The sequence below is a fragment of the Cololabis saira genome, chromosome 18, assembly GCF_033807715.1.
Source record: "Cololabis saira isolate AMF1-May2022 chromosome 18, fColSai1.1, whole genome shotgun sequence".
NCBI lineage: Eukaryota > Metazoa > Chordata > Actinopteri > Beloniformes > Belonidae > Cololabis > Cololabis saira.
Window position 1 is genome coordinate 14,829,284 of NC_084604.1, and position 12,811 is coordinate 14,842,094.

The following is a 12,811-nucleotide window of genomic DNA, read 5'->3' on the forward strand; positions in this document are numbered from 1 at the left end:
CAAAAAATGTCCCAAAGACAAACATAAGTGAAAGGTTTTAGAGGAAACACTGTACTTGTACATATACTTGTGATGACTCCTTTAATCTGAGAATCAAACAGAACCTCAGCTTCAAGATAAAATAAATTTGTTAAACTGTAGATTTTGTCTCCACATGAATGGAGTCATTTTTAATCATATTTGATGCAACATTTTTCACATTTCTGTTCCAAATTAACATATGGATCAGTATAGTTTTGAGTTAGCAAAATCACCTTGAAATATTTTTCCAGAAACAATCATTTTAAAGGCTGATCTGAACCAGCGGTAAAAGAAAGCATAAATGAACGGATTCAGCATTGAATTTGACAGTGTGAGCCAATTCAGGGTTTCAATCACAGGAACTGGTACTGAATCATTAGTAAAAGGCAAAAATGTGATGCAAAGAAAGAATGGAGTCCAACAAAAAAGAAAAACTCCCAGAACAGTAGCCAGAGTTTTAGTGGCCTTCCTCTCCATCTTACTCACAGTTTCTCCGGTCTTAACTGTGCTTTGGATGCTCCGTGCCTGTCTCTGTGCAACAAGGAAAATCTTCAGGTAGATACACAGCATTATGACCACCGGGAGGTAAAATGATAATATAGGTCCAATAGTGTTGGCCATCAGAATATCAGTTAAACACATGTCCTCACATTCATCGTTGTTTAATCCAGCAACTATCACACCGATTCCAATAAGAGCAGAAACCACCCAGCTTAACAGGATCATGACAACAACAACATGATGATTGATCTTAGTTTTGTATGTCAGCGGCTGGCACACTGCATAGTACCTGTCAACGGAAATACAGCATAGATTCATAATAGAGCATGTGCTTAGTGATATGTCGAAGCTGTCTCGCACTTTACAAAATAAGCTTTCCTGATACAAACATGAGCTGACTGAGTGGGCCATGCTGTAAGGAAAGACTACAATCCCGACAAGCAGGTCGGCCACAGCCAGAGAGAAGATGAGGAAGTTAGTCGGAGTGTGCAGCTGTTTGAAGTAGATGATGGAGATTATTACCAGGAGGTTTCCACACACCGTGACAAAAGACATAACTACAAGAAAAGCATTTAATAGCCCACATATAATAGAAGGGGTTGTGGTTAGTTTGAAGATGAAATTATTGATTTCATAGCAGGGATGTATAGGAGTCATAACAGGAGTGTTGTTCAGAGTCATGTCAGGTGGTTCCATCATCTGGAGCTCCTACAATTCAATGCAACATATGTAATCAGCAAGACAGAGAAATACTCAAACATAACATTTCAGTGAGAAATTACATTGAAAAGAAGTTTCTGTCAGACCCTTACGATCAGTCAGCGCATTGGTGCTGGTGGGAGTTCCCGAATATCTCAACCCCTGTGCAGACTCTTTATAGCGTCCTCACCAGCTGAAGTTACATCATCAAAATCGCTGCCCAATCCAACTTCAGACATTGTATCTCATACAATCTCCGTTACAATCATACTGCATTAGCCAGTGTGGTTTCCAAGGTTCTAAAAAAGATCATATTGGACCATCTACGTGAATTTGTACCCACCACACATAACCAATTTGGTTTTAAGCCTAAGCATGGCACTGACTTATGTATTTTGCCCTAAAGGAGGTTGTTGATCGAAACAGAAGACAAAACTCCTCAGTACTAATCGGCTTCATAGATGCCTCGAAGGCTTTTGATCGAGTCATCATGAAAAGTTGTTTATTAAGCTGAGTCAAAGGGGTGTTCCAAATAGCATCATACGAATAATGGCGTATTGGTATGCTAACCAGAGCATGAAGGTTAGATGGGGCAACAGTTTTTCCCACTTGCTTTGGTGTTAGTAATGGCGTCCGCCAGGGGGGGCTACTTTCTCCAGCCCTTTTTAACATCTACATGGATGATCTTTCTCACCAACTGGGAGCGTGTAGAACAGGATGTGTAATTGGAAACACTATTTTAAACCATCTTATGTATGCTGAAGATTTGGCAATTTTTCCCCCAGCAGTGCCGGGTTGCAACAGTTGTTTAATATATGTACTGAGTATGGGATTAACCATGATATACTGTATAATAACAAGAAGAGTATGGTTATGCTGTGTCGTACTAAAGAAGACAGACACCTCACATTTCCAAACATTTCCAAATTTTTATCTTACAGGACAAAAGGTGAATATCTGTACTAAAACTAAATACCTCGGTCATTTCATGACCGAGGTACCAATTAACTAATGACGAGGATATTAATAGACAGTGCCGAGTCCTTTATGCTCAGGCAAACATGCTAAGAAGGAAATTGAACATGTGTTCTGACCATGTGAAGATCTGTCTCTTTAGGGCATATTGTACCCTGCTCTATACTGCTCCTTTTATGGAGTAAATTTAAGAAGGCAAGCATTCATAAGTTGCAGGTTGCTTACAATGATTTGCATGAGGATACTATTGAAACAGCCGAGATGGTGTAGTGCAAGTGAGCTGTTGTGTAAAGTGAGAGTCAACTCATTTCAGGCCTTGCTTAGACATCTGATGTATAGTTTTATCTGCAGACTGAATGTTTCTCAGAATGAAATCATTGCTCAGCTGGGATAGCCCTCGTGTTTGTGACGTGAGATATTGCTCAACTCTGTGGAAACATTGGTATAACTGTCTTGTATAGCACTGTTTTCTATATGTTAGCAAATATATAGAAATCATCAGGAAGCCTCGATGAGAGCGGTGAGGAAATGCTACCTAACTTCTAAAGTGGCTGCAAATTTTATTGAGATTTTACAGAGCACTCCTGCTGAGGTTTTACTAGGGCTGTGCGATTAATCGATTTTAAATCTAAATCGGATTTATTATTCAAGACGATGTTAAAAAAAGTAAAATCGGAAAATCGATTTTCCTTTTTTGCAGCTGGCTGCATCACAGACAGAGCTCGTCTAGTCATCTTTGTTTGGTCAAGAAAATTGTAAATGTTGTCACTTTACTAAACTCAAGGAGGATTTACAGTATCTTTCAATTGCACTTCATTCCCAATAGGGAAATTTGTTTGCTTTTTCTTTAAAGATAAAATATTTGAAACAATTTATTCCATTGTCTTTTGTAGTTTTACCACAAAAAAATCGAAATCGAAATCGAAAATTGGGTTTTCAGAGAAAAAAAATCGGGATTTTATTTTTGTCCAAAATCGCCCAGCCCTAGGTTTTACCTGCATCATGTGATTTTATTGTTGATAATTTTAACAGGAAACTGGAATCCACTCTGAACTCAGTTGCTCCGCTTTTAACAAAAACCATAAAAACTAAGCCTACACCCCCATGGAGAACTGAGGAAGTCAAAAAATCAAAAAGAAAATGCAGGAGTGCTGAGAGAAGGTGGAGAAAAAGTAAACTTACAATACATTATCAAATATTTCGTGAACAACTCAAATCCTACAATAAAACCGTCAAACAGGCAAGAATTGCTCATTCTCAAAACTCATTACAGACAATAAAAACAATTCTAAATTTCTTTTCTCCACCTTCGATCTTTTAACAAATGTACATTTTAAGAATTCCTCACAACCACCAACAGACAATCTTTGTGAAGATTTTGCAGACCACTTTGGAAGTAAAATTGACAACATTAGGTCCAGTCTTTTACCACATCAAAATGTAATTTTTAACAAATCTGGACAGTTGCTTTTATCCGAGGAAACACTGGAGAGTTTTGCCCTGGTTGATGCGAGGACCCTTGGTCGAGTTTTCTCCCAGGTAAACCCAACAACCTGCCTTTTAGATCCTATTCCCACATCACTTTTAAAGACATTTTATGAATTCTTTGAGGAACAGATTTTAAATATAGTAAATTACTCTCTTCAGACGGGTGTCTTCCCTGCTGCCTTTAAAATGGCGGTGGTGAAGCCCCTTCTGAAGAAGAGCAATTTAGATCACAGCATTTTTAATAACTACAGACCTGTATCCAACTTACCCTTTTTAAGTAAGATTTTAGAAAAGCTGGTTTTTAACCAAGTAAATTATTTTTTAATAAGAAACCATATTTTAGAGAAATTTCAGTCTGGCTTTAGGATGAACCACAGCACCGAGACAGCCCTTTTAAAGATTTTAAATGACATCAGGTGCAATTTAGATAACCGCAAACTGACAGTCTTGGTTCTACTGGATCTTAGTGCCGCCTTCGATACAGTAGACCATCACATTTTATTAAACAGACTGAAGCACCTGGTGGGCCTCTCTGGTACTGTTTTTAACTGGTTCCGCTCCTATCTCACAGATCGATCTTTCTTTGTAAGTTTGGATACATGTTCCTCCAGAATGCATGAAATTAAGTGTGGGGTCCCCCAAGGGTCAATTTTAGGTCTGCTTCTTTTTAACCTTTACATGCTTCCCTTGGGGGACGTCATCAGGAGACACGGCATCAGCTTCCACAGCTATGCTGACGACACACAGCTGTACATCGGCGTGTCTCCTGATGACACAGGGCCACTTGATGCCCTTTTTAACTGTATTTTAGATATTAAAGGAGCTGTATGTAAGAGCAATAATAAAACGAATCATAAAATGACCCCGATATGTCAAAAGACATTTAAAAAACATGTTCATTTCAAATACTTATGTCACTGACAACAGCACTCAAGCCAGGATATTCCAGTTTAAAAAGAGGAGTTGCAGCCCTCAACTGATGTTTATGTTGTCATTTTTTGTTTTGGCCTGAAGCTCCACCCTCCACCTATCTCCCAATCACCAAGTCAGTATTGTTTTGGCATCCGGGTTGCCAGCTCGGCTCTAATTATCGCAGCCATGGCAGCCTATGTTCCTGCTGCATTCTGCAGCCTACCTGGCAACCTCTGGTCGGGGGGAGGAGGGGGAGGGTACACGCCGCTCAACAATATTTTGAAAGTGACTGCAGTACCAGTTTTGGACATTTCTTACAGACGGCTCCTTTAAGTCATGGATGGCAGATCATTCCCTACAGCTCAACCAGGACAAAACAGAGGTTTTAGTTATTGGTCCTGAAGGCCCGAGAGAGAAACTTTTACCAAAACTACAAGATTTTAAACCTTTGCAATGTGTAAAGAACCTGGGTGTTATTTTTGACTCTGAGCTCACTTTTATTCCACACATAAAGAATATTACGAAGATAGGTTTTTACCATCTTAAGAATATAGCCAGAGTCCGCCCGTTTCTCTCTCAGGCCAGCACGGAGATGCTGATGCATGCTTTTATCTCTAGTCGTTTAGATTATTGTAATGCCCTGCTCTCTGGTCTTCCTAAAAAGAGTATTAAGAACCTACAATTACTACAGAATTCAGCCGCTCGCGTGCTGACGAGGACCAGAGGGCGGGAGCACATTACACCTGTTTTAAAATCGCTGCATTGGCTCCCCGTCCGCTTCAGGATTGATTTTAAGGTTCTTTTACTGGTTTTTAAGTGTCTTAACGGTCTTGGGCCATCTTATTTATCTGATCTGCTATTACCGTATCAACCGTCACGGACCCTGAGGTCCTCTGGCACCGGCCTTTTAACCATTCCCCGAACCGGGACCAAAACCCACGGTGAGGCTGCATTCAGCCATTATGGCCCTTCTTTATGGAACAGCCTGCCAGAGAACCTCAGGGCCGCAGAGAATGTTGATATTTTTAAAAGGAGGCTCAAGACACACCTTTTTAGTTTGGCTTTTATCTGATCTCATTTACCTAGTCTTTTCAGCTATTTATTGTGTCTACTTCTTTAGCTTTTTTATTATCTTTAAAACTTTAATTCATTTTAGTGACTTTTTATTTTATGTTATTTATTATTCATCTTAAGTTTTGTATAGATTTCTCTAAAATTTTACACTTTTAGGCATTTCTTACTTTCTTTTAATCTTTTAGTTTTTAGCTCCAGTGTTTCCTCAGGGGGGTCGTCCACACTTGGAGGTGTGCCTGCTCCGCCCATGGGGGTGTCGTCATGGGGATTCCTCAGGCCTGGGTAGCTGGGGGTGGGACTCCACCTTCTGTGTGGGGTCTGCCCCGGTCTGTCCGGGTTGGGGGGGTCTCTGTGGCGATGCTCCTTGTGGTCATGGTCGGTGGAGCCTCTCGGTGTGGACGGCCACCCATAGGTAGTGTTTTCCTCACCTGGATCGTTAGTGCTAAGCCATGTCACCAGTCCACTTACTGTGTGTGTGTTTGTATGTGTGTGTGTGTGTGTGTGTGTGTGTGTGTGTGTGTGTGTGTGTGTGTGTGTGGGCGTGTGAGTGTGTGCACATGTGTATGAGTGTGAGTGAGTGTGTGTGTACGCGTGGGGGGTGGGGGGGTGGGGGGTGGGGTTGTATGGGATGTTTTAAATTGTGTTTTTTATTGTTATTTTATTCTGCATGTAAAGCACCATGTGTTGCATTTATATTGTATGATTTGGTGCTATATAAATAAATAAAGTTTAAGTTTAAGTTTAAATAAATTAACTTCATCCAACAGAATAAACCAAGTTTTACCTGATTACTTGGATAACTTATGTTGTATGCATGTGTTCTTTTGTTTGCGTGTAACAACATCCAAAACACATTTTTACTGCAAAACTTATTTTTGAAACTGTTGATCACATATTAATTCATTCAGTTTCCATTAACATGCTTTTCATGCAAGTTGTGTTTTTACCCGTGCGTTAAATCATAGTCACGGCTGTTTAACTACTAAACCTCTTGGATGGTTCATTTTCCACAACACTGGTCATCATTATTTTTACAATAAAGAGAGATTTTTTTTAACTCAAAATGAACCAACTTGAATAGCTTCCACTGCAAATAAATTAACTTCATCCAACAGAATAATCCAAGTCTTGCTTGATGACTTGGCTAACTCAAGTTGTATGCATGTGTGTTCCTGTGTTTGTGTGTGTAACAATATCCACAACATATTTTTACTGAAAAACCCAAGCAATATTTGAAAATGTTGATAAATGTCAAATATTTTTCCATTAACAGGCTTTTCATGCAAGTTATAGAGTAGCCAAGCGTCCAAGATGGCCTTTTGTGTTTGGATTTATTAGGGCCCGAGTACTGACAGTGCGAAGGCCCTATTGTATCTGTAGGAATTCTTGTTTTTTTTTCTCATTTTTGTTTTTATCCTCGTTTTTCTTCCGATGAGATGAGGGTCTTTTTTCCCCCCTTAACGTGCCCCAAAAGTCACCAAATTTTGCACACAAGCCAGGCCAGGCGAAAAAATTTGATATTTAATGGCAGCAAATGTTTTTTTTTGAGAGCGCTCGTGCGCCCCCACCCGGATTGCGCCCTGGGCAGTCGCCCATATTGCCCATAGCAAAAACCGGCCCTACGTAACGTGCACCCAGGTGTGTTAGACAACAAAATGTGCGTCTCGATCCTGCGACGATGATAATTACCTTTCTCAGTCAAAAGCGTTACCGTGGCGACGATAGACGCCAAGAAACGCGCCCCCCCATCATCTGATTGGTCCATATTTGGTAGTTCCCCAAAAGTCACCAAATTTTGCATGCAAGCCAGGCCTGGCGAAAAATTTGATATTTCATGGTTTGCATTAATGGGCGTGGCCTAATGGCTCAACAGCATGTTGCAACTTAAAGAAACACTGTTCACAGTACAAGTGAGGCATTACTGACCTCGACTTGGGACATTGTTGGACGGTGGAAGGAATATTTCGGGGATCTCCTCAATCCGACTGACATGCCTTCCATTGAGAAAGTAGAGACTGTGGATTCTGGGATGTACTTGTGCATACAGTTCAAGGGCTCCACTGAAAAACAGGTGTCTGACCCCGGCAAGGCTCATGCAGTGATTCAGGGTCACCAACTGCTATGCCCGCATCAGCGTTTATGCTCACACCTGAAAGGGCTGATGGTGTAACGGTAGGGGTACCTGCAGCAGCAGGTGGAGATACTCTGTGAAGACGGCTGGCATGCCACTGTGACCCATCAGACATGCAAAAGGTGGCGGGCCCCAGCTGGGCAGTCATCGGAGTGGACCAGAAAGACTGCAGCTTGTGCCCAGATTAGGCTGACAGACACGAATTCCGTCCCCAGGCTTGAGATCTGGCTATTTAACTTTCCGAAATGTGTTGAAACGTTGCTTCATCTGTTGCTGGCAGCCATAAACCCTGGTTTGCGTTTAACGCCATGGTCAGCCAGGAAAGTAGCAAACTCAGCAGACAAAAACTGTGGGCCATTGTCCATGGTAAGAATTTTGCGAGCAAAGAGGGGTCTAGGAACTCAGTCACCACACGTGTGGTACCAGCGTCTGTAGGGAGTCATAGACAACCACTAGGAACTGCTGGTGGTGGGCAATGCACTGGAGCTCCCCACAAATATTGAGCTGAAGATATTCCCATGGGCGAGCTGGCCACTGTAGTGGTTGCATGGGGGCTGGACCAGGAGGCCCAGTCTTGCCACTCAGAAGGCAAGCTGTACAATGTTTTACCAGGACTTCAATGTCTCTGTCGATGCCCAGCCACTCCACCCCGTCGCGACAGTGCTGCATCACTCTGGCGATACCTAGGTGGCCCTTGTGAGCCATAGCCAGAACTCATAATCGCAGGCTACAGAGGATGATAGAGCAGAATCCACGAGTGCATGACAGCTCATCAATGACTTGATTAAAGGGAAGAAACTCCACAGAAATCTCAGATTTTGATGCCAGCCAGAGCAAATAAAGGTACAAAGCTGAGCGAGCACCGGGTCCCGTTCTGAGGCCTTCTGAAGATCCTGGAGCAAAACTGTGGACCGGAGAAGAAAATGAAGCATCTGGATGATGTTAATGTTAAAAACGTTAACAAACTATTAATGTTAAAAACATCACCATGTTTTGAAATTGACCGCTTCCATCATCAAGACATCTTGGGTAAAAAATAGGGACAATTGGGGAAAATAAAACTTTTCAGGGAATACGGATTCTTGATTTTAGTATCACTACCGGTGTACGTTAAATAGAAAACTTTAATCAGTTAAAATAATAAAATATTTAGTATGTACTGCAATACATCAATAATAATGTTGAAGGAAACAGAGTGATGCAACAGCCTTCAATTAAAGGTGTGAACGTGAGGTGTTGTTGTTGTTGGTCCCTGAGCTACAGCTGCAACCACACACACACACACACACACACACACACACACACAAAGAGTGTGCCCAGGTTGTCTGATGTATTATAGTTGTTGTTTTTTGCAATGGCATAGATTATAAAGCAAAACAAATTAATGATGTGAATAATGAGTCTATGCTCCCAAAGAGTAAAAGTTAATGATGAAAAAGAAACAAACAAGAAGCCTGAAAACAACCCTCTGTGTAATCAGGGGACTGCATTTACTGAGCAGTGAGCGAAAACTTCTTAGGTGTGAAAACAATTAGTCTATGTGGATTGCTTCCACTTCTGTGACCACATAAACTAGTTTTAAGCAAACAACTAACTTTTCTTGGCTCAAGGTAATAACTGTTGTATATTCTAGCTTCACATTCTCCCCATTCTACGGTAGCCACACTGTTTAAAATAAATACTTAAAAGAGCACAAGATGAAACACATTTCCATCCCATATCTGGTCAAAGTTGTCTGCCTAAATAAAACACATCTATGACTGTTATGTCAATAATTTCTTTAAAATAGCAATAAAAGCCTCCTCCTAGAAGTGGTCAGATACATAAAGCTTCTCAATGTAATGGTTTTCAGGTTTGAGCGAGTTGACTAACAGCAGTTCTGTTTAAATTCTTTCACACATTAATGACAACCAACAGACTATTTAACCAACAAGGGGGATTTGTGACTTACCAGCAATTGCCACAAAACAAACTGACAGCCATTTATGACGAATGTTAGTCAAATGACATAGCTGAAAATAACGTGCTCTTCAGCTTGCCACTGGCGGCAGGTGGACAATTGCTGTGGCCTGTGAGTGGAGCAAAACTTGAAACCCATGATCCAGTCAATGAACTTGGAAGAGTCCTCTCATGGTCCGGACTCCGAGGTGAACCTTCCTCGACAGGAGGACCTGTTTGCTGCAAGCGCTATGTTATAAAGAAATAACTAATGCAAATGAGACACAACAATCTTATTAGCAGATATATATAAGGAACTATGCTTGTTTTGGCAAAGTGCTGCTATGTTGGTGCAGTGATTATGAGAAGAAACCCAAAACTCCACCACAACTATTCCTCAACAATGTGACTTCTTGGTGGTTGGCATCTAAGGGGGTCGCTAACTATGCCCTCCTATGTGTGGACGCACTCATCAGGTGATGATGATTACTTGGAGACAAATTATCCAGGCATCCAATTATCTAGGCATCATAATTGCAGGTTTTAATCAGGGAGGGTGTGAAGAAAATTGTGTAACTGAAGCTCTGATATCAGCCATTCTTGGGTCTGTTTTTGCTTTCTATTTTCCAGTCATGATTATCCTTTGCATCTATCTGAAAATCTTCCTTGTTGCATTGAAGCAAGTAAACAGCATCCAGAGCACAACCCACCAGCAGAAACTTCCCACAATGCAATGCTGCGGTGTTTGGTTGGAAGGTGCTGCGCAGATACGTATATGTCATATGTCATATGTCAAGTATAATATTAAGTATAATAATATTATTATATAATATTAATATTATAATATTACATTACAATGTCATCTTTTTTGGGCCATGATAAACGGAAAAGAGCGGAGCAGTGCTGCTCCACCCCCCCCCCCCCCACCCCCAATGGCAGGAAGTGCCGAGTGGCTCCGAGTAGTACGTCTGAATTTATGCATAATACTAATATTTACTCATAAGTGTGCCGAACTTAAGTATACTTTTTGAGTATATACTGTTTAGTATGGCATTTCGGACGCACCGCTGGTCTTGTCTTTCCCTTGCTTGCTGCTGGTCCGTATTGTTTGATCCCTCTGTTTCAGGTCTGTTTTTTTGGCTAAAGCTGATGTGTTTTTGTTAACCCTGCTCTGCAGCGCATTTGGTTTGTTTTTGCTTAATAAATCAGCTTTTTCTGGAACTCCCGCCTCCTGCGGCATCTCTCCTGCGCTTGGGTCCTCAACTACTCATTCATGACAGTCTTTGTTGAATGATGTAACACCAATTGCTATGATTGAAACACTGATCTGGCCTTTGTCAAACTCAATGCTGAATCCATTTATTTATATACTTTTACAGATAGTTCAGGTCAGCTTTCATAATGATCATATGGAATTGAAAATAAGTTTATTTACAGCTCAATCTGAACTCGTGGATTTCGTTGTTACAAAAAGAAAAAAGTAGTTATAACTAGCTTGCATTATAATAAAAATAAATCATAAAAGCGCCATATAAACACATGTCACAATTTTTTGCCATATTTGTCAATGATCTGACAAGAATAAAATATCCGAATATATACTAGAAATATGACATTTTTGAGTTTGTTTGCCGTATCCGCCTAGAAAAAAGTATGTATTTGTCCTACACAACATTGAGATCAACATGATACTAAACTCGGACTATGGTGTATTTCTCCCCATAATCTATTTTGTTTCTCATCTGGTTCTGGTATAATTCTCACATATATTGTTGATAGATTGTGTCTATCTGGTATAATTTGGACACTTTTTTTTAACTCTGTTATCTCAGGCTGACAAACTAGAGTGCTTATCTGTATGAACTCGACCTGCTTTCATTTATATCTTCAATTATGATCACACACTTCAGACGATCACCTTTGTGGAGACAAGTCACAGCAAATTATACAAAATTGTAAATATGTGTAAAGAGCACTTTAACTTTGAAATTATAAATGCACATAAAATAGGATTTGTGAAAGCATAAGTAAGCATTAATTAATTTTTCTTATTTTAATAAATATGATATACTTGTTCATGATTATTAACAAAATGCTTCCAATTACTGACCAAAAGGATGTCAAGTATTTTCTCTTGTGTAGAAAAAAATTGAAAATGTTGAGGTTTAAACTGCACTTAAATGATAAAAATGAAAAGCATTAATTAGCAGCTGTTGTAGTAACATTGTTAACAGTCTTATAGAACTACTGATGCTTGTTTACAATGAATGTACTTTCTGATACACTGGTCTTAATGGCATGTGTAAAACTTGGTTACATTATTAGGGTGGCATGGTTATCAACAAGAAGGTTCCTGATTTTGAAAATACTTCAAAGGTAACTATGAATAATGGGTTTTTTCTTTTAATGACCTAAATGATCCCTTAGTGACTAAGGCTTAGTCAATACTGTTATTGATCAATCTATCTTAACTAGAGTCATGGGAGGTTCATATCAATGCTGTGTGCTAAAAACACACAGCAAGACCTAAAAATGAATTCTTAAAATTGTCACCTAAAATAAACTACTGGGAGCCAGTGGATGGAGAACAGGACATGTGTGATATTTTCATGTATCTTAGTGTTTGGCACACTAGAAAATAAAGAGTTTTGCAGTAATTGAGCCGAGAGCATGGCTTATAAAGCACGGCTGGCTTTCTCACCATCACAGAAAGGGCATGACTTTAGCTTGCCCTGACAATGGAGTCAATCTGTTTATCAAATATAAACTGCTGTCTGAGGTCACACCCAGATTTTTGATCGCATGGTTAAGGTGAGATTCCAGAGCATCAAGACCTGGAACTACTATAGATACTACACTTTTGGGCTGATTGGAGGTTGCAAACACAATAGATTCACAGCAAAACACAGAATGTTTTTTGACAGCTACGGTTTGATGTTATCCAAACAACTGTGGATGGATTTGAATGTGCTTGTCAAACTAGGGATAACGGGAAAATAGATTTGTAGATCATCTGGTCATCGATTTAAGGAGACATTATGAGACATAATACCTGACCCTAAGGGCAGCAGG

At 40.1% G+C, this 12,811-nt stretch overlaps 1 protein-coding gene across 1 annotated transcript; it reads right to left on the reverse strand.

Moving 5' to 3' along the window:
• Positions 1 to 225: 225 nt before the first annotated feature.
• LOC133464777 (trace amine-associated receptor 1-like) lies at positions 226 to 8,506 on the reverse strand. Its single transcript, XM_061746965.1, has 3 exons — positions 8,401 to 8,506; positions 888 to 1,079; positions 226 to 815 (listed from the first exon to the last, which is right to left on the reverse strand). The coding sequence occupies exons 1-3, from the start codon at positions 8,504 to 8,506 to the stop codon at positions 226 to 228; spliced, it is 888 nt and encodes a 295-aa protein (XP_061602949.1).
• Between the last annotated feature and the right edge of the window lie 4,305 nt (positions 8,507 to 12,811).

Coding starts and splice junctions, on each gene's coding strand:
- LOC133464777 (XM_061746965.1), bottom strand. CDS start 8,506: ATGGCTCACAAGGGCCACCTAGGTATCGCCAGAGTGATGCAGCACTGT. Junction 1,080..8,400: donor TGAAGTCCTGGTAAAACATT/GTACAGCTTGCC, acceptor CTTTTCTTGTAG/TTATGTCTTTTGTCACGGTG. Junction 816..887: donor GTATCAGGAAAGCTTATTTT/GTAAAGTGCGAG, acceptor GTATTTCCGTTG/ACAGGTACTATGCAGTGTGC.